Source organism: Callorhinchus milii, unplaced genomic scaffold (genome assembly GCF_018977255.1).
Source record: "Callorhinchus milii isolate IMCB2004 unplaced genomic scaffold, IMCB_Cmil_1.0 Scaffold27, whole genome shotgun sequence".
NCBI lineage: Eukaryota > Metazoa > Chordata > Chondrichthyes > Chimaeriformes > Callorhinchidae > Callorhinchus > Callorhinchus milii.
This window is the reverse complement of record NW_024704768.1, coordinates 3,244,698-3,267,701: the sequence shown is the minus strand read 5'-3', so window position 1 is coordinate 3,267,701 and position 23,004 is coordinate 3,244,698. Positions and strand designations below refer to the sequence as shown.

Below are 23,004 nucleotides of genomic sequence, written 5' to 3'. Positions count from 1 at the left end.
GAGGTTTTAGCTTACAATAACTAATATATTTAGCCGATCATAAACTGGAACGACAGTTCTATTAAACTCACGGTCCAGACTGATTGACGCTCCAGTGCGATGTGGTGGTGGTGGGGGGGGGGGGAAGCATTGCATTGTCGAAGACACCGTCCTTCAAGTCAGATGTTTTACCGAACTCCCCTCTCTTTTTGTGCCTGTTGAGGTGGACGTTAAGGATCCCGGGGCACTGCTTGAAAAGAGAAGGAGGTTTCTCTCTCTCTCTCTCGCTCTCAAGGAATATTATTATTAAATTCTCCACAGAACTGAAACAGGACATTTGCTCCAACTTGTCCATGCTGTCGTTTATACTGCACACCTCATTGATCCCCTCTCCTACGCTCCTCGATTTAGTTCTTCATAATCACATGAATAACCCTTGCACTTGGCGTAGCTCCTTCCACATTAGGAGGACGTCTCAAAGCGCTTCACGAGAGGCGTTGTAAAGTGCAGTGACCGTGCTCTTTGTGGGCAAACACAATGTATTCGAGTTGGATTCCGATTACGGTTGAGTCCCCGGGGAAACCTTGCTTCAAGGTCAACAGTTGCTGCAGCGCAACAGAATCCCTTGTGACACAAGTTAGTTTTTCCTCACGGATGAATATTTAAGATAAGTCAGAGATACACTGTGTACGAATACGGAATGCAAGTTGGTCTCGTAGCTTGGACCCAGAATCATCCTTACCCATCGTCGTCATAAAGGTTTCACATCACGTGCAAACTGTACGAACTGGAGTTGAGGTGTAGATCAGCCCATGATCCAATAGAATGGCGGAGCCTACGCCTATGAGTCTCTCCGGGGAGAGAGAGAGAGAGAGAGAGAAAGAAAGAGAGAGAGAGAGAGAGAGAGCGCAGTCCATTCTAACAATCGATCTCCGGGATTTCCACGTACAAGGGGGAGAGGCGTGGAATTCTCAGCGTGGTTTGGACCAGCTTGGATTCCGAGTACGGGCAAGCTCCCGGGGGAGGAAGCTTTTTCCTGTGCGATGTGTGTTTTTAACGCAGGATCTTGGTGTGTGAGGCAATGGCCCGTTGCCCACGTAGCACATCTACAGAGCTGTAAAACATTCATCAGGATTTGCCTTTGAAGCACTCGTGGTTTGATATTACTACGTGTCAGATTCACCCCATTGTAAAGGTGCAATTCAGTCTTTGCGGATGTATTCAGGCGTTCGAAGCAAAGCAGCAGTTCGGTTTCATTAATACTAATATCAATAATAATAATCCTCGCAGCCGACATAGCCCCTCGTCACGTCGTCGAGACGTCTCAAAGCGCTTCACAGAACGCGCTGTCGAGTGTAGTGACTTTGTATTTGGTGGGCGAAACGCAGCAGCCGATTGCTCACAGAAACAGTCGTGGATTGAGTGACCATTTTTGGGGGGATGGGGTGGAGGGATTATTACCCCCCCTCCCTCCCCCCCCACCCCTGGAAAGCGAACTGCCCATCCATTAAATGCAAAGATTATGATTAGAAACACAACACTCACAGAAGGACACGAAGCCAGATGTACCATACAGGGGACTGATGCAAACTAAGGCCATGGCAATCCATGGGCAATGCATTTAACAACAACAACAACAACATATTTACATTTAACAACAACAACAACAACAACAACAACATATATACATGTATATAGAGCTTTCTGCTTCCACCAGGATACCCAATGCTGGAATTAAGTCAGTTATTCTCCTTTGCAAAATTCTTTTGTGGCTCCCCATGTTGTGCACTGGTCTGAAATAATAACTCTGGTCTACAAATGGGGGTGGGGGGGTGGGGGGGTGTTAAGTTTGTCACCCCCACCCATCTATCTGTCAGTCACTGACCAACCACTGACTCTGTACCTGTGACTGCGCGTACAATGCGCGATCAATGGTAAAGGTGTAACTGCTCTGCGTCTGTGAGTGTGAAGTGTTGAAGTCTTATGTGATGGATGACCTCTGTATCAGAGTCCCAGTCACTGAGACAGACTTAAATCAGCGTGAAGTGACCACCCACACCCTGACAGACTGACTGCTCACCCCTCCTTTACACAGGGACACACACACACACTCTGTGACACGCACAGAGTGTAACACACACACAGTGGATACACACAATGTAAGACACACACACACAGAGTGAGACACACACACACACAGTGAGACACACACACACAGAGTGAGACACACACACACACAGTGAGACACACACACACACAGTGTGAGACACACACACACACACACACACACAGTGAGACACACACACAGTGAGACACACACACACACACACACACACACAGTGAGACACACACACAGTGAGACACACACACACACACACAGTGTGAGACAGTAAAAACACGATCCTAACTAAACGAAACGCTGTTGCCATCACCATCCCTGCAAACCTGAACACAGTGTCGGCCCCCGGGTTGGCACAGGTCGGCTTTTTATTTGGGGGGTGTGTGTGGGGGTGGGGGGGTGTGTGGGGGGTAACAACTGTGCAATGCAAACGTTAGTCTGGTTTGGGTTAGTGCGAGCGCCTGAGGGACTTCCAATTCCAGCGGTGCCCAGGGGTTGCCAGGCTGAGTGCCCTCCTGACTGCCCACACCTTCACCAGGGGCAGAGGTACCAGAGAAAGCCAATCTCTCCCAATTTGCTTTATATAGGAGACTTGTGGTGTGTGTGAAACAGTGTGTACTCACACACACACACACACACACACACATACACTGAAGGACATGTGTGTGTGTGTGTGAAACAGTGTACAGTCACACACGCACTGAAGGACATGTGTGTGTGTGAAACAGTACAGTCACACACACACTGAAGGACATGTGTGTGTGTGTGTGAAACAGTGTACAGTCACACACACACTGAAGGACATGTGTGTGTGTGAAACAGTGTACAGTCACACACGCACTGAAGGACATGTGTGTGTGTGAAACAGTGTAGTCACACACACACTGAAGGACATGTGTGTGTGAAACAGTGCAGTCACACACACACTGAAGGACATGTGTGTGTGTGTGAAACAGTGTGCACTCACACACACACACACTGAAGGACATGTGTGTGTGTGTGTGAAACAGTGTACAGTCACACACGCACTGAAGGACGTGTGTGTGTGTGTGTGTGTGTGTTGGGGAGAGAGAGAGAGAGAGAGAGAGAATATCAGCATTAATTCCAATGCATTTTGGATTTTTGTTTGGGAAATTGGAGAGAGGGAGAGAGAGAGAGAGTGGGGAAAAAAAGATGAAGACAGAGTGAGAGTGAGAGTGAGGTGCAACTGGGAATTGGATAAGGAAAAGGTGGATGGATGGAGGCAGAACAAGGTCAGGTGAGGGATGGGATGGGATGGGGAGGGAGTGAGTGGATGAGTGAGTGAGTGAGTGAGTGTATATGACTGTGTGTGTGTGTTGTGTGTGTGTGTGTGAGACTGTGATCAGCTGTAGTTGGGAGGAGGGGGTGGGGAGGGGGTACCTTGCTGATGTCTCTCTCTCTCCCTCCCTTCTCTCTCTCCCTCCCTCCTCTCTCCCTCCCTCCCTTCTCTCTCTCTCTCTCTCTCTCCCTCCCTCCTCTCTCCCTCCCCTCTCTCTCTCTCTCTCTCTCCATCCCTTCTCTCTCTCTCCTCTCTCTCTCTCTCTCTCCACTTTATGCCTCGGTGACATAAGGAGGTGACCAGCCCCCAAACACGCCGGATGAGGGACTGTCTCGCTTGGTGGCGTGTTGGGCTGTTTTCTCTCTCTCTCTCTCTCTCTTCTCTTCTCTCTCTCTCTCTCTCTCTTTTGATTCAGAGCCTCTATGGCTTGGCTACACACACCCAGGGAGGGAGTGAGTGAGTGTCTGTGTGTGTCTGTGCGTAGTGCTGTTCGATAGTGTGCGTGTGTGTGTGTGGGTGTGTGGGGGTGGAGTGGGGAGGGGAGGGTTGGGGGGTGGGGGGGGGGGGGGAGAGACACAAAATAGAGGATTGCAGTGAGTGAGAGAGAGAGAGAGAGAGAGAAGGAGGAAGGGAGAGGGATAGAGGGAGAGAGAGAGAGCTGTGCATGCAGCTTGGAGGCGAAAAGAGATGCGCCTTTGCTTGCAATTAGCTCTGTATTGCTGCTGCTATCTGCTTGTCCCGGGTGAGACCTGTGGACCCGGGCGAGGCTATGGGAGAAGGAAGCAGCCCAGGAAGGTCAGCCCTCTCCTGTACAAGCAGTTCGCCCCCAACGTGGCCGAGAAGACCCTGGGAGCCAGCGGCAAGTCGGAGGGGAAGGTCGCCCGAGACTCGGATCGGTTCAGGCATCTGACCCCCAATTACAACCCGGACATCATCTTCAAGGATGAGGAGGACACGGGAGCAGATCGCTTGATGACCCAGGTACACCCCCCCCTCACCCCCTGTCACCCCCTGTCACCCCCCCTCACCACCACCCCACCACCCCACAGCAGCCAGTGTGACAACCCGAAGCTCTCCTTCATTTGGACATATTTATAAATATATATTTACATCTGTATATACATCTCTCTCTCTCTCTCTCTCTGTGTGTGTGAATTTACATATATATACATCTCTCTGTGTGTGTGTGTGTGAATTTATATATATGTGTGTGTGTACATCACACACACACCCACACGCGCACACATATATATATATTCCTTGCAATCATATCCTAATTTCCTATATATATATATATAAATCGATAACGTGTCCTTAATTAACATTATGCGTGTGTGTGTTTGTGTGTAAATCGTTCTCTCTCTCTCTCAAACACACACACACACACACATACGTGTGTATATATATATATATTCCTTGCATTTGTTTCCTAATATCCTTTATATCTATAAATCGGCAACATGTCCTTAATTAACATTACATGTAATATATATTTATATATATATACATATCCGTGTGTGGTGTATAAATCAGATATAGATTGATATTCAGATGTCTCTTTGAAATCCGATTTATCTAAATTATACATCATTTGTATCCTAATATCCTTTCTATGTAAATGTAATGTATATATGTATACATTTCTATATTACACACACACACACATGTATATATAATGGTAATTAATGACATGGGTTTCAGCACCTGGAGATAGGATTTAACAGGAATCTCGCCCTTGTGTGTGTGTGTGTGTGTGTCGATGTGTTCAATGTATGCAACCACCGCCATTTAGAAGGATATTATCGTTGCTATTCCCCAACCCCACACCCCCCCCCATCACCTTAAAATTAAAATAAAATAAAATAAAATCAAGCCTTGGCTGTAGCACAGACGAGAGGCTTTGGGTGGGTAACGGTGCAGCAGAGACAGAGACTGAGAGAGGGAGAGAGAGAGACACAGACAGACAGACAGAGAGACAGACAGACAGACACACACACACACAGTCTGGCTGTGAGGTGCTGTGTGTTTTTGCTCCGTTTTGTTCCTGTGGGCGGCTGAGGCTGTTGTAGCCACAGGGTTTGCAATTGATTCCATTAATTCGGGAATTTAAGTGTATGTGTGTGTGTGTGTCTGGGATGGGTGTGTGTGTGTGGGGTGGTGGGGTGGGGGGGGGGGGGGGGGGGGGGTGGGGAGGGGGGTTGGGGGGAGGTGTTGCTGAAATTATTGGTGAGGAATGCAGGGGATTGTAGGATTGTACACAAGGGAGAGAGAGAGAGAGAGAGGGATGGAGAGAGAGTCTATAATAAGAGATCTCTACACGTTCAAACCTCCTTGTCTTATTTTTTTAATCTATCTATCTATCTATCTATCTATCTATCTATCTATCTATCTATCTATCTATCTATCTATCTATCTATCTATCTATCTATCTATCTATCTATCTATCTATCTATCTATCTATCTATCTATCTATCTATCTATCTATCTGTTATTATTATTGTTTCGGTGGCTATTTCAAAGATCATTTATTTTAGGGCAGGAGGTGATGCAAGTGCATCATTGAACGAGAGATCGCTTCCCTCCCTCCTTCTCCCTCCCTCCCTCCCTCCCTCCTTCTCCCTCCCTCTCTCCTTCCCTCCCTCCCTCCCTCTCTCTCTCTCTCTCTTGTAGGCTCCATGGGTTTCTATATATAGACAATGAGCGACAGAAGAGGTCTCAGTCAGAGGAAGCTCCATCCTGACTCGATTCAGTTCAGCCCAGAAACAGAACCGAGACATACATGTGTGCGATGTGATGGAGAGAGAGAGAGAGAGAGATGTGGAGGAGAGCCAGTGATCAGAGCTGACTACCTCTTCCTCTCTCTCTCTCTCTCTCTCTTTCCTTCCTGTCACTTTATCTCTCTCTCTCTCTCCTGTCACTCCCTCTCTCTTTCCGTCACTTTCTCTCTCACTCTCTCATCACTTTCTCTCTCTCTCGCTCTCTCTTTCTTTCCTGTCACCTTCTATCCCTCTCTGTCTCTCTCCCTCTCTGTCTCTCTCGTCACTTTCTCTCTCTCTCTTTCCCCCCCCCCCCCCCCCCCCCCCCCCTGTCAACCCCCCCCCCCCCCTCTCTATCTTGTTACACTTCTTCACTGTCACTTTCCTTCTCTCTCTCTCCCTCTCTGGTCTCTCTCTCTCTCTCTCTCTCCATCTCTCTCTGGGATGACCTCTCTGGCTCAGGGATGCTCCTGACTCGCTCCCATGGTGACAGGCGGCTGCAGGCCGGTGCTATGGAGACCGTGTTGGGATCAGACGGTCCTGCATCCCGTTGCCATGGAGATTGGGGCCGGGATGAGGTCGTGTAGGATCCCCTGGAGTGCTCCTGCCCTCTCCATCTCTCTCCCTCTCTCCCTCTCTCCCACACACAGCTCTATGTCACTCTTTATACAGCCTATAACACACACACACACACACACAGTCACACACACATAGTCTCTATGTCCCTCCAGATACATCCTGTAATAGACACCATCACACTCTCTCTCTCTCTCTCTCTCTCTCTCTCACACACTCAAACACACGCAGTCTCCATCACCCTCCAGATACACCCTATAACACACACACCATCACACACACTCTCTCATACACACACACACAGTCTCTGACCCTTTAGATCCACACTATAACACACACACAGTATCACACACACACTCTCACACACACACACACACAGTCTCTGACCCTTTAGCTACACACTATAACACACGCGCGCTCTCTCTCACACACACACAAACACACAGTCTCTATGTCCCTCCAGATACACACTATATAACACACACTCACACACACTCTCTTTCTCTCTCTCTCTCTCTCTCTCTCCGTTGCCCAACACTGCCCAAATCCTCGCAGTAGAACGGGATCGGATTGGGAATATTCTCCCAATATCCTGACAAACCGTCAGCTGAGGAAGGAGCTGGAACTGGAAGCCAAGACCTCCTCGAACCAAGCGACCCTCTCTCTCCTCCCCCCAAACCCTTCACGATTCATTCCACTGAGTGAAATTGACCCCTGGTCTGAAATCACCGAAATAACTAAGTTAGTTAGTTAGTTAGTTTAAATAGGATCCAATTGAGGTTCCCGCTAGAGGCGGGCATTGAGGTCTCTAATATTCTGGCTCACCTGGGCACCATCTCACCCACAGCTGATGGATGGTCAGGGTAGGAGAATAAGCATTGATTTTCGTGCGACATGAGTTAAGCAAAGTTTTCACTCTGGCTTCAAGTCAATTGATTAGTTGAAAGAAACAGCCGCAGAGGAAGATTTCCTCATTGAGCGCAGATCAAACTCCAATCTACTGTTTCGGCATATGAGAGCCGTATAGAGGGGAGGGGGAATAGGAGGGGTTGGGGGCTTGTGAGTACAGAAACACAGGTATGGAGTAATTGGGCCAATTTCTGTGCCCGTGTTTATACAGCGTGACCAGAGAGTCATGATAACTACTCTTATTATCTAAAAAAAATCCTAATTTCTCTTAAGAATTATTAGATATTGTAATGGTATCACCCCAGTTTTGGTCGCCCTGTACTTCCCTCACCTGTACCCGTGTATTCCCTTCTCCAACCCATCCACGTAGGTCTTGGTATTGGATGCATCCTGCCTCGCTGATCCCAAGGTGGGGAGATCAAGGTTACTACCTAGCGCCCCCTTCTGGAGGGGCGCGGGGAGTGTCTATGTGCAGATGACAGGGAGGGTAAGACGAGGATCTGACCATGTTTGGGTGGCCTCCCACCCAAGCCCCAATGGTTGGGAATCCGGTCAATGAATCAATCCCCTTTACAAGGTGGTTGTACTGAGAGCTGCTCTGATTGTCTGCTGGTGTATAGACAGTTGTTTAGATACAACCCTTCTAATCCCGTTCAACTCGTGTGTCTTCCCACCACATTTCCAACGAGCTCCATTCTCTTATCTCGCTCCCTTTATTGCCACCTTCAGCTCTTCAATTTCGCTCATAGTTAGTGCCTCCTCTGTGTCCTCACATTGAGCATTTTTGCCCACGTAACACTCAGCGATCCCACTCAATATCCTGCGAGGGCTTGTGAGGTGTCCTCCCAACATGAAAGGCATTATGCAGCACCAAATAATAAGAATAATAATCCTTGCATTTGGTACACTTCCTTATCACGTCTTCGAGACTTTCAAAGCGCTTCGCGGGATATACTGTAAGGTGGCGTGACTGTGTATTTTGGGGGCCAAACGTAGGGTGAAAATGTAGGGATTATTGAGGAGTTTCGCTATCACAATCCAATCCGTAGATGACACATCAGTTCTTCTTGTTTCATTCGGCACGAGAGATGACTAGCAACGTTCAAATGACCCGAGTCCCGATTGAGGAGCCAGTGGGTAACTTTGGAGGTGGCTTGGTGTAAGCCTGAAATGCCGTGGGCAAATAAATCGAAGTGGGCACAGTTTGCGACTGAATTAAGAGAGGAATGGATAGTTATTGAGGGCAGTAAAGAGTGTTGGAAGGCAGGGGACTCGGCATATGTGAGGCGTGAGCTAAACTATTTGCTTCTGTATCTCAAGCACTCCGGGACTCTACCCCGTGTGAAGGGCACTAATTACATGCAAGTTGTTGCTGTTGTTGTATCCCAATCTGATTTTGTATTTGCCAATTCCAGAAACTAAAAAGGCGCGATATCAAATACAACAATTATTATTATTATCATCTCATTTGTGTGTATCCATGTCACAGAACATGGCGATGGATCATTATCTGCCATAAAATTGATGGGGCTCACACACACCGACCCTCTGTACGTTTAAATACAGTTATACACTTGTACTAAATATCGTTCTAAATACAATTATCATCATTCTTCCATAGAATAATCCTCGCATTTAATGTGGCCCCTTATCACATCTTCGAGATGTCTTAAAGCGCTTCACAGTGTGCGCTGTGCAGTGACTGTGTATTTTGCGGGCAAAACGTGCCAACCAATGGTTCAGTTGTTGGGCAGTGCACACTAGAGGGGGGGAAAAGGGGGGGGGGGGTAACAGGACTTTGTGAACATCCAGTCACTACTGTGTGCGCCTCGAATCTCAGGAGTGGCCAGTAAGGGAAACATTGGAGGGTGTAAATAAGCCCAGCATTCTTTACGGCTAACAAGTTTCATTTGCAGCTACAGGCTCCATAGAGATCACATTCAGTCAGTTCAGGGTGACCCAATCTGAACACAATCCCTGGCATTTTACAGGGATAGCTGCTCGCCTCTGGAGTCAGCTCATGCGCTGGGAGGTATTACATTACTCACCAATGTAGGCACTGCGCTGACCTTTCTTTTCTCGCTGAAATCAGCATTCGATTCTCATGTAATCAGGCCAACGCCAATCTCCTCTCTTCTGGAGCTCCTCGCTGTCTCCAAGGTCAGGTCACTCGGTGGGAGTCTTGACTGCGAAATCTGATTATATCGAACATTTCCCTGCCACTTGATTGCAACGTCTTTGCCAATCCTTTGCGGCAGGAAGCAAACTCTGATAGTCAGCGTTAGATGTTCGCAAACCCCCCCCCCACCACCCCCCAACCCCCCGCTCCCTCCCCCCCCAAAAAAAATGGCTAGAATATTTCCAATGAAATGATAATCACTTGTGACATTGAAAATCTTGCCACCTCGAAACTGCGGGGTTAACTGCTCACACAGAGGCAGCAGCTGGAGTGTTAGGATTTGAGAAATGAATTAGTCGCAATCGTCAGACAAGCGAAGGTTCTTCTGCCTCGATAGCAGATGTCTCACGGGGGACCTCGTGGAGGTGTATAGGATTTTTAATGGGAGAGCGAACTCGGAACAATACTTACGGATGCACCGCGATAGCAGAACATGAGGGCACAGATTGAGATTTGCCGAGTAGAACCTCCGTGCAGACACCAGGAAGTGTTTCTGGACCCGGGAGGGTTAATTAACGACTCAAACAGGGTTCCGGGAAGGGTGGACACTTTGACGAAACAGCTTGATGCTGTGATGGGGGTGGGTGGTGGGGGGGGGATGATAGGATTGGGATGGAGGGATAAGAACAACAACAACTACATTTATAGAGCGCCCTTCACGCTTCGTAGCATCCCAGAGCGCTTGAAAAAGGGGGAGAGGGAATGAGGGGGGGGGGGGGGGGGGGGAGGAGGTGGTGACAGTAAGTACGATCGAAAAGGAAGGTCTTTAAGCGGGACTTGAAAGTGGGGAGGGAGGGAGGGAGGGGGCAAGGCGGAGGGGTTGAGGGAGAGAGTTCCAGGAGCAATGAGATGTGGAGTCCTGTAGCTCAGTGGTTAGAGCACTCGCTTTGCAAGTAGTGAGAGACCTGAGTTCAATCCCAGGCAGAGGGCGAAACCTCGGGCAAGTTTCCTTACTCCACACAGAGCCTAATAATAATCCCTCATAAAAAAACCAAAAACAATAATAAATTGGTCATTTTCAATCCACGACTGTTTGTGGGACATTGCTGTGCGCAATCGGCCGCCGCGTTCGCTCACAAATATACAGTCAATTCACTTTACAGTGTGTTCTGTGAAGCGCTTTGGGACGTCCTCCCAACGTGAAAAGCGCTATATCAAATGCAAGGATTGTTATTATTATTATTATTATTATTATTATTTACAATTCCAAATGACATCGGGTTCGGCTACACTGTACCTGTTGAAGGTTACAACGTACCGTTCGACTTCACGACGATACTAATCAGCTCACAAAGTATCAACGCGTCGCCAAACTGTGACAATGTATCTGATAAAGTGTCGCAAAACTGCAACAAAGTCTCTTAAAGTGTCGTAAAACTGCAACAAAGCATCGAAAATGAATTTCCTACACTCTGAGGTTTAAGGCCGTTCGTTGCCTTCAGTTCGAATCGCATTGTGGAATCTTAAATTGGGGGAAATGGGGTTGGGGGGGGTGAGGGGGGCGGGTGGGGGGTGGGTCGGGTTGGGGGGGATGGGCAGTGCAATGCCACTTACTGACGGTCAGGGGTTTGGACCCGAGGCTGGGGGTTGGGATCAGGAGGGGTGGAGGGAAGGGGGGTGGGTGGATGGGTGGGTTAGGGGTAGGAGGGTGACCGAAGGCGCGGTTATGAAGAGGAGGGTCTTGAGACGTGCCTTGAGGGAGGGGGCGAGGTGAAGGGACTGTGGGGGTTTGGAGTTCCAAAGAGTGGGGGCAGAGAGACCGATGGTGGGACGGGGCAAGCCATAAGGGGTTAGCAGGTCGGAGAGGTAGGGTTGGGTGGGGGGGGCAAGGTGATGGAGGGCTTTGAAGGCGAGGACGAGGATTTCGAACTCTATCCTCTGGGGGATTGGGAGGCAGCGGAGCCGGGCGAGGATGGGGGCGATGGGGTCACGGAGCCTGGTGAGGGAGAGGACACGAGCTGCAGAGGTCTGGATGATCTGCGGCTTGCGGAGGGAAGAGTTGGGAAGGCTGGGAGTTAAAGGGTAGTCGAGCCCGGATGTGATGAACGCATGGATGAGGGTTGAGGGGAGAGGGGGTGGAGGAGTCGGGCAATATTGCGGAGGGTCGAGGGGGAAAGCAGGGCGGGGGTGATGGCATGAATGTGGGGGTAGAAAGGACAGTTGAGTGTCAAACAAGACACCAGGGTTCTGGACTCGCTCAGTGAGGTAGAGTGTGCGTTCATTTAGGTATTTATACATACGCCTAATGTGCTACTCCTGATAACTGGTCACTGAGTCCCTTGGAGCGATAAATTATCAGGAGTTTTACTGTATTCACTAATTCCCCTTCACCACCCTTTCTCTCCCCAAACCTTGCAAACATCCAACGGAAATGTGTGTTAAAAAAATAGGACAAATCTGTATTTTTTCCCTTCCCCAATGTACTTTTCATTTGTTTTTTCACCTTTAGGTTTGTTCGCACGTTACAAGTGTTTGCCTTGTTTTAAGTGCGATGTGTTTTATTGCTGTCCGTTCACACTGTCGCACAGCTCCCTCCCACCCCACCGGGGATAAAATCCGTCGCTCTCTTTATGGCTGTTTGAAGGGCAATGCTGTGCCCGAATCGGCTGCGGTGTTCACTCACAAAAACGCACAGTCACTACACTCCGCAGCAATTGCCTGTCGAGCACTTTGAGACGTTTTGCCATGGTATCAATCCTCGCATTTGACACGAGCGCCTTTCCACGTCTTCGAGACGTCTGCGAGCACTTCACGCGATGTACCGGGAATGTAGTGACTGGATTTTACAGGTGAACGCAGCAGACAATTTTCAGATCACTTGGCAATCTCAGTGCGAGAGACAGAACAGTTCCACATAAGTCAGGTTTTTTTTTATACACACACACACTTGACAGAACCGACAATGTCTGTCAAGGTTAAACTCTGTCCTGCCAACTTGATGCTCACAACAGAATGGAAAGGAAATCGCAACAGGTCAATCGGCGTCTGAAGAACTAGGTCGAATTTCCTCGAGCAAAAATTTAAAGGTGTGATTGCGTCGGGGGAGAGGGCTTTAGAAGGATATAAATTTCTATACATTGCCACACGTTTCGCCCGCAAAATATACAGTCAATTGACTTTACAGAATCCTCTGTGAAGCGCTTTGAGACGTCGCGAAGATGTGATACGACGCTGTATCAAATGCAAGGATTATTATTACTATCATGTAGGACCCTTCACGTGGGGTAAGGTCTCGGAGCGCTTGACACAACAACAACTTGCATTTATGTTGCGCCCCTCACGTAGGGTAGTGTCCAAAAGCGCTTGACACGGGCTGAGCACGACACCGAACTGGGGGGAGGGAGAAGGTGACCGTAGGCACAGTCGACAGGAAGGTTTTCAGGTGCGACCTGAAGATGGGGAGCAAGGGGGCAAGGCGGAGGGATAGAGGGAGAGTGTTCAAGAGTTTCTGGGAGTAGCGGCTGAAAGCATGGCCACCAATGGTGGAACGGGGATGGTGGGGTGGGGGAGGCACGAGGGATATGCAAGAGGCCGGAGCCAGTCGAGCGGAGGTTAGGGGGGGGGGGAAGTAAGCAGGTCGGAGAAGTTAAGGAGGTGCCAGGGCATGAAAGGATTTGAGACGGGTGGGGGGGGGGGGATAAGCCATGTTTGTGTATTGTCAGCTCAGATTAAAATCGGGTTGATGATAAATATCTATCGTTTCTAGCCTGTAAGAGAAGTTTCCCGTGGGGAGCATCGATCGCTGCAAATTTCATCCAACTTGTCGGAAACGAGCAGAATAACCGCTTGCTTCCCTCTCCCCGTCTCTCAAATAGATCTTGCTGCGAAGGCAAAATCTGACATCAACCAGCCACAGGATATAAATACTGGAAAGTCACAGGCAAATGCGAAGCGTGTAATATCAACTGAGACGGGCTGTGTATTTATACAGGGGAACGTGTGTGAATGAGTGTGTGTCTGATGAGAACATTAGGTGTGTGAGGGACTGTGTATATATTGCACGTGATATATATATTCTTGCATTTGATATAGCGCCGTATCATGTCATTGAGACGTCTCAAAGGGGTTCACAGAATATACTGGTGTATTATTATAATAATAATACTACAAACAATAAGCCTTGTATTTGAAATTGCATCCTATCACCTCGTCGAGATGTTTCCCAGGGCTTCGCAGGAAAAGCTGTGAGGCGATAGGACTGTGCGTAATTTGTGGCTTGGCCTTTTTTTTTATTAAGGGTTAGAAAAATAATCCGTTTTCAGCACAGTTTCCAATCGTTGCCAAATTCTCCGGGGGAATGATTTTCTGTCGCCAAAGGGTTCTTTTTTTTTAAAAAAAATCCTTTCTTATCATTTTGAACTGTAATAAATGGCCGACTTCTGGGTCATGTGGTCACAGTTTTATAACTTCCTGCATACTCGGGCTAACACACCGATGCATTCAACCTGGATAACCAACCCTTTCTGTAATAATAATATTAATATTAATAATTCTTACATAACAACCCGGTTGTTAGTTGATCGGTAGATCGCATTCCGGGGGTAAGGATCCCTTCAAAAAATAATAATAATTTGGTTGCTCAATCCAAGACTGTTGTGCACAATTGGTTGCTGAGTTTTACCCATAAAACACACAGTCATTACACTTTACAGTGTATTCTGTGAAACACTTTGAGACGTGATAAGGCGCTACATCAAACGCACTTGGATTATTATTATTATTTATGTATTATAATTTGAAACCTGTGATGCGAAAGAGTCCGAGCCCTTGAAACCACGTACATGCTATAATAATAATACTATGCTATGGAAAATTAATCTCTTGACATCTCAACCCTGGAGAATTCAGTGCTGTGTAATGTATTTATACCTCCGCGGCCGTTGTATCTACCAACGCGGCGAGTCTGCCCGCCTGCACGTCTAATGCTCTCGCTTCATAGAGTCAATCTTCAGAGTCGGGGAAACTAAACGCATTACAAAGCAATTGAAGGCTTGGGAGCAAAGTGAGATGTTTGCTGGAGGGATCAAACCGAGTTTGGATTAGCAGATCTAATCTGATTTGAATTGAATGTAATCTAATGTAAACATGGCGAAACAGTAAAAGAAGATTTGCGATCATTCGGGCTAATTCACTCCTGCACTCTAACCAGGGTTATCACCGACCTTAGCCACAGAAACAGCTGTAAATCAATGCCTTGCTTTACAATCCCTGGGACATCCTTAATCCTGTTGAATTGATAGCTGGCCATTTCGAATTTTACTGCGCTGTTTGAGGTGTCAGTCTGGCTTAGTTTGTCACATTCCAGAGTGTGTGTGTGTGCGTGTGTGTGTGTGGGGGGTGCGGGGGGTGGGGGTGGGTGCCAGAGCAGGACCGCAGAGATAGGGTGGGGTACAGAGGTGCCAAGAAACCGGGCGGGTGGGACACCATCGACAACAACTTGCCTTTATTTCTTTTGTGGGGCTTCATTCCCCACGTCAGGACTCGGAAGCACGCAGTCCGAGCTGACACTTCGAGGCTGGTTTTTCCCGCAGGATTTGACCCAGTGGAAGGAGACACGGGGGCGGAATGGCAAGCGATAGCCAGGCCATGGGAGGTGGGAAGAGAATTCGCGCAAAGAGCAAAAAAAAAAAAAAACCTCAACAAAACGTCACGCACAGAACAGAGCACATTGTATTTTTGGGTGTGATTTCGCTCTGAATGGAGGAAATTTGTGTCCACTCATTTTCCACAGGGTTCGAGCGATAATGGGCCTTTATGAAGAGCTCGTCACCGCTTGTTAACATGCAGAGCGATGGAGACAGGGAGTTCTTAGAACGCGAGGGTTGGGGTGGCAGATTCCTTCACAGTTACACTTGGACCGGTTTCAAAGCACTCGAAGGAAACGTTTAAAACCAGGCGTTTCTTTTCTTAAAGCCGTTTGAGTCAACTGCTTAGATAAGCCCCAGTTAGCGGACATCCTAACCTCACCCTCCAGCCCCCTGAACCCTTCTCCCCCCGCACTCTCAACCCCCCACTCACCCCTGCTGGAAATTCAGGGTGATCTGCTTTATGGGCAACAACACCAACAACTTGCATTTATATAACGCCTCCCGCCCAGAGCACTAATATTCAATCAGAAGGACCCTGACCCACATGTGAACTTCAGTGCCTTTTACAGGCCCTTTTCGCTCGCAATGAAATGCTTTAGGCTTTTATTGTAGTTACTGATTGTAACCGGATCTGAGCGTCGACCTGACTGTTACACAGTAGGTGAAGGGAACAAAACGATTGAATAGCGGCAAAGAGTTCAGAGAGCAGCCACAAAACATACAGTCAATTCACTTCACAGTGTATCCTGCGAAGCGCTTTGAGACGTCTTGAAGACCCGAAGATCAAACGCAAGGATTATTATTGTTGTTATTAACGTGGATGGCTTATGGGCTTGAAACTTTGCCGGTTCAAGATCCTTTTTCTACCATTTTAGATGGTCAGATTCCAGCAGTTACCCCCAACGAACGCTCTGGGCTCCCCGCGCACCCCCCCCCCGCCCACCACCACCCCGGCCGCCCCTCCCCAAGCCCCGGCTCTCGCCAACCTGTGCTTAATCCTTTCCGCAATTAGGTAAGCAGGGTGTGTCCCTACAGGGAGAGAGAGAGAGAGAGAGAGTGCGTGTTCCATTGCAACACTCTATCTCTGGGGTTTCCATGTGCAGGTGGGACGCAAGGAATTCTCAGTTGGGTTTGGAGACTCTTAAGCATCGGTGATGGGTTTCTGCACGTGTCAGACACCTGGCTGACCACAGAAAAATTCCTCCATAGTCTCGTTTCCCCCCCCCCCCCCCCTCCATAGTTTTGCCCTCACCAACCTGGCTGTTCCCTTTGCTTGGCTGACACTGGCCAACTCCATGCGCCCCTGCTTCACCCTCCCCACCAACATTCGCTAGACTTTCAGCCACTTGAGACCTGCTCTCTGGAACTCCATCCCCAGGTCCCTCTGACACGCTCCCTCCCTTCTTTTAATAATAATCCTAATAATCCTTGCATTTGCTATAACTCCTTATCACGTCTTCGAGACGTCTCAAAGCGCTTCACAGAACACACGGTAAAGTGAATTTTGTGGGCCAAACGCGCCAGCCAACTGCGCACAGCAGCGTTCCCCCCCCACAAACAGCCGTGGATTGAGTGACCGTTGTTTAAAATTAATCTTGAGAGAATTATTACCTCCGGAAAAGTGATCCGCCAATCCACTTACAACCAGATTCCTACTTACTGCTAGGTAAACAGAGACGAGTGGAGAAAGGAAACTTGTCCAGTGTTTCGCCCTGCATCAAACCAAGGTCCTCTCGCTTGAGAGGCGAGTGTTCTAACCGACGAGCTACAAAGCTCCACACTTTGAGTCGTCTTTCCCCTCCCCATCCCACCCCACCCCACCCTCAGCTCTGGTGCTAGAGAGGAATTGTCAAGCGTTTTGGGAATGACCTCCCAACTGCGTGACTGTAACTCGCCTTGTATCGTATTACAATCAGAATTCAACTCGTTCCCATTAAAACAAAGGTAATTTGAAGGGAATATGGACATGGTCCAAGTCTTTAAGATGATGAGAGATGGAGACGGAAGAGGGGGGATGGGGGAACCTTGTGAACAAGTCGAGAGGGAAAAGGTTTAAAATTAATCAGCCTGGAGCACGATTGATATTAGTGCTTTATCCTTTCTCAACTTAGCTGATATGTAGAACAGTCTCACATTGAAAGCAATCTGTTCCAATTAACTAAGTGACACCAACGTGTATTCACACAGTGCCTTTCACCTACAAATGTACGTCTCTAAGCCCTTTTCCCGCCCCCCCCACTCCCTCCAAACACAGATAGAATCGTAGGAATTCACAGCCTCTCGGGATCTACGCCAACAACAACTTACATTTATATCGCGCCCCCACGCGAGGGGTAGCGAACCGGATCGCTTGAATCCCATTGAAAATCCGTCAAAGTATGGTCAACAAGTACTCTGGGACACTACCCTGCCTGATGGGTACTTTATAAATACACGGCGATGGTGGTGTTGTGGTTGATGATGATGATCTAAACTGGGTTTCCAGACTTAAAACTGAATCGGAGAAATTTTCCCGATAATCCTGCTGGATTTCCTTCAGACGAGACGTTAAAGCCAATTTTCCATCTGTCCCTGTTCAAGCAGATTTTAAAGATCACTCTGCACAGATTATAATAATAATAATAATAATAATAATATAATAATCAAAATCCTCGCATTTGACACAGCGCCTTCTCACGTTTTGGAGACGTCTCAAAGCCCTTCACAGAACGAACCGTAAACTGAATCGACTGTATATTTTGTTGCGCGAACTTGGCTGCTGCGTTCAACCCATGAAATACACAGTCGCTGCAGTTAACAGTAAAATCCAACGAAGAGCTTTGAGCTGACTTGAGACATGAAATACAAATGTCAGGATGATTATTATTATTATTAATTATCTGTGCTCCGAGACACAGGCTGGTGAAGGGAAAGACAAATTACTGTATCCCTAAGCCTTTTTTGCTCTGACGTTTTTAATGCAGAGAGACACAAAACCAGAGATGCCTATTGATCAGGACTTGGTGCTCTAACCTCAGTGGACGCAGGTATAGATAGGTAAGAGCGTCTGAAAAGTCACTTACTGAAGTGAAGTGCAGAGAGCAGCCTTTGTTATTCACAAGAGCAGATAGAGAGGGCCGATTACAAGGCACTAATCGAATTTGGGAACGGGTTTAGCTGCTATTTCTGAATGACTCCTGCCATGGTTTGACTTCATCTGCAGTGCCTCAATTGGATTAAAGCCTTGTAATCCCAGTTTGCCATTATCCTGCCTGTAATGAGCATTGAAATCGTAGTAGATTAACATCTGTGAGACCTTTTTTGCTCTCTGATGCAGCTCGTTGCCTGTTTTATCTTTCAACCTTGCGTTATTCCGGCTGAAGGATGCTATGCAAATGCAAGTTGTTGCCGTTGTTGGATGTCAGGGAGTAGCTGTCGGTCACCAAAAGGTCTCGTTGCCTTATAAATAATAATAATAATACTTGCACAAATACATGAGTGGCTGGGAACACTCAGCAGGTCAGACAGCATCTATGGAGAAAGGAAAGTGAGTCAACTTTTGGGTCCACGACCCTTCGTCAGAACTGGGGCATGTTTGGAGGGAGAGGCTTTTAAGGGCTAACAGAGAGGAGGGGGGAGGGAGGTAGGGCAAGGGAGACAAGGGAGAAAATGGGTAGAGGACAGGGGATGATGGGTTAAACGGGTGTCAATGGTGCAAAACAGAGGGGGGTTTTGCAATAAAACAGGGGGAAAATAGTGTTAATAATGGAAAACCAAGTGTGGGGGGGAATTGCAACCAAACAGACAGACCAGAAAGAAAAAAGGTTTGTAATTCAGATTTCCGGTACCTGCAGTATTTTGCATTTTGTTTATAATAACCCTTGCGTTTGATACAGCGCCTTATCACGTCTTCCAGACGCCTCAGAGCGCTTCACGGATTACACTGTAAAGTGGAGTGACTGTGTATTTTGTGGGCGAAACGTGGCAGCCAATCGCGCACAGCTGCGTCCCCCCACCCCCTACAAACAGTCGTGCGCAGTGTAACCCAATTTTTACTGTTTTTCTGTTATTGTTCATATTTTCTGAAGGGATGGTGGAATTAACTGAAACATAAACAGACGGGCTCAGGCCTATCGGCTCAGTCCCTCTCGCCCCTGCCTCCGAGTCTGGAGGTTTTGCGGGTTCAAGCCCCCACCAAGTGTGGGCGGGCGGGGGGTGGGTGGATGTATGGGTGTGTGTGGGTGTGTGTTTGGGGTGGGTGGTTCATTCACAATATAACGGGTAAGTGCGGGGGGTGGGGGGTTGGGGGAGAAGGAATGGCAGTGCCAGGCAGGTTAATCCGGTCTCAGCAGGACTCGTTGGCAGAACTCGCTGGCACTTATTTAGAGGCAGTTCAGATGGCCACCTTTCCGGCTCACAGTGCACTGAATCCCGTGGTGATACTAATGCGGGATTAACATAAACCCCTTGTTTTTGTCTCCTGCTCAATAGCATTAAAGTGACTCATTGTGATGTTAAATGCCATTTAGCAGCTTCCAACAGCTACAGAATTAATCCCAATGTTAAGAATTCTGTCGCTGTGTTCAATAGAAACTCCTTCTCATCCTCTCCTGCAGTCACCAACAGCCCCTTGCGTTTGATACAACCCTTAATCTCAAAGCGCCACGCGGGATTTTCTGTCGAGAGCGCAGTGACTGTGTGTTTTGCAGGCGAGCACAGCGTCCGATTTGTGCACAGCGACATCCCCGTAAACAGCCGTGAACTTTGCGCGGGTGGGGGGTGGGTGGGGGGGGGGTGGAGGAGGGTGCGCTGAGAATGTGGAACGCACTGCTGGGAGCATTGATGGGTGTTTAAGAGGAACTTTATGCAGATGTGAGAGGGAAAGGTTAATAGAGGGGTGTAGCGGAGGGGAATAGAGAGGGCACAGGAGAGGGGAATAGAGGGACTATTTGGGCCAAACAGCCTTTTCCGTTCTGACGAAATGTCATTGACCTGAAACGTTAACTCATTTGCTCTTCTCTCCATGAATGCTGCCCGACCCGCTGAGCGTCCCCAGCGAATTCTGCGTCTGGACCAGATTTCCAGCGCCGTGTAATTCACCGGCCTGGGGAAGCGGAGTGTGGTGGGGGTGGAGGGGGGGGGGGGTGGAGGGGAGGGGAGGAGGAAAAGAAATAAAGCATATTTGTTTTGGGATTATTATGGTTAATAAGTAGAGGATATCACACCCAGGGGGTAAGGCACTAATGTACGAGTGTGAGCCATAACGCACAGTTGCCAACAATAGAAACTGAGGCGGACTGTGTTGCTTTGCATTTTGTACCAGAGAATGGAATGCCTGAAACTCGGAGACATTCTGTCCTTTGTGTCCAGACTCTTTGCTTTTCTCCCCAAAGCCCGAGGACATCAACTCTCTGTGGCGCATCAACATTAGACATCATTGTGAATTCTTATCCTTGAATTGCATAAGACACGGCAATGTGTGGCACTGCAGTAGGACCTACGCCACGTCCCCGGCTCCCTTTAACGCTTCCGCCTTGTGGGGCGCTTCGAGCTAATGGTCTAGGCTGATGCCCCAGTGCTGTGCTGGGTGTGGGGGGGAATGGTGGCAGTGGCCGGGGGGCTGTTTTGTCAGAGGCGCAGTCCTTTGGATGAAATGTGAAGCCAAGTGCCCCTGCCCTCTGGGCCCTGCTTGGGTGGGGAGGGGAAGGTGGACATTAAAGATCCTGCGGCCCCCCCCTCTCTCGCTCCCTGGCCGACAATCCCCTGGATAAAATCGGTCGCTCACGTCATGGCTGTTTGTGCACAGATTGGGCTGCGGCGTTCTGTATCGCGCACACAGACACTACACTGCACCGTAAGCCCTGTGAAGCGCTTTGAGACCTCCTTATCAACCTGGCCCCTGGCACGTCTCAAAGCGCTTCACAGGATACACTGTAAAGCGAATTGACTGCGTATATTTTGTGGGCGAAACGCGGCAGCCAATTGCGCACAGCAGCGTCCCCACACACAGCCGTGGATTGAGCGACCAAATTAGTATTTTGTGGGGGAAATTTTTTGGAAGGGTTTATTACCCCTTATTACCACCCAATGCCTGACCCCTCCTGGCCTGGGAACAGGAGGTCTCATAGAGAGAGAAAACGGACAACAGCAAAATCAACCCGACAAAGGATGACTCTAGTTCATTTTGTCCTAACAGGTGTGTCAGTCTGGCTCGGTGGATAGCACTCTTGCCTCCGAGTCAGAAGGTTGTAGGGTTCAAGCCCCACGTTGGGACTTGGAACCCATATCGTCCATGCTGACTTTGAAGCTCTCAATGACGTAATAAGACTCTGTATTAACAACATACAACGACAACGTGTGTTTACATCGTACCCTCAACCTGGGGTAGAGGCTTGAGACTCTTAGAGAAGTGTAGGGCGCTATATAAATACAGGTTGTTATGTTGACCCTCAAACTGGAGGTAACTAGAAGCCCTGGGGCTTACTGAGGCCTCCGGAGGCCTGGCAGAACACAGCCTGTACAAGGTCTGCGTCCAGGGATCCTCTGCACCATAACTTGGAAGCATTTCCCTCCGGGCTTAGTCAGTAGAAAGCAAGAACTTGCAGTTTTATAGCCCTTTATCTCGCTGAAGCATCTCAAAGAGCTCTTTACATGCATTTCTGTCAAGTGCGGTGATTGGCTTTGCTGGCAAATGGTGGCAGTCATTTTGTGCACACTGACAGCCAAGAGGTGAATAACTAATTTTATCTAACGGGAGAGAGAGCGAGAGAGAGGGAGGGAGGGAGGGAGGGATAGTGTAAAGCACTTCGAGACATACACCTATGCGTGAAAGGCCACTGCGTACGTGTGAGCTGTTCCAGCATCAAGGAATCTTTCACAGTTCGACAGGGAGGCTCGGGTTTAATATCTCGCCTGGAAAAATGGCTCGTCTGACAATGCGTTGCAAATCCCCGAGCCCTGCGCTGGGCTGCGCTGGAGCGAGCTTGTGGGCTGTTGTTCCCGGATGCGGGGCTCGAACCCACAACCTTCCGATTCCCCGAGCGAGAGCCCGAGCGAGCTTGTGGGCTGCCAGTTGCCCTTCTTGCCTGTACAGACTCTCAGGACTGAGAGGCACCTGCTTCCAGGCCTAGTCGGTGGCTCCATTGCCAATAAAAGGTTACCAGCAAAATTGTCTTTGAACATCAAAGTGGGGAGAAAAAATGTCAAACATAAAACGGTGCGTGAAATACTGCCGTTGAGGTTTTTTTTCACATCGAAGAACAATGTCTGATTTGTATCACATAAATGACCTACTATTATATTAACCTTCTGAGTACTGAGTGACCTTCAGGGATGTGGTCACAACAGCTCACGCTTGCAGAGCGCCGCTCGCAACAGGGAACGACAGCAACAACTTGCATTCTCGCCCCCTCACGCAGGAGGTCTTCGGCCACCACCCGAAGACGGGGAAGGAAGGGGCGAGGTGGAGGGGATAGAGGGAGAGAGCGAGAGAGTCTCGGGGCCGAGTGGCTGAAAGTGAGTCCGGCGATGGTGGAACGGAGGGCACGAGGGACAAGCAGGAGGCCGGAGTCAGTCGAACGGAGGCAGTGGGTAGTGGGTTGGGGAATGAACGGGTCGGG

General features: G+C 48.7%; 1 protein-coding gene across 1 annotated transcript in view; it reads left to right on the top strand.

The window, feature by feature from the left end:
• The first annotated feature begins 4,025 nt into the window (after positions 1-4,025).
• The window catches only part of dhh (desert hedgehog signaling molecule), a 33,523-nt gene continuing 14,544 nt past the window's right edge, over positions 4,026-23,004 (top strand). The window contains exon 1 of the mRNA XM_042344206.1: positions 4,026-4,379. Within this exon, the coding sequence (XP_042200140.1) occupies positions 4,086-4,379 (294 nt within the window). The 5' untranslated portion in view covers positions 4,026-4,085. The remainder of the gene's footprint in view (positions 4,380-23,004) is intronic.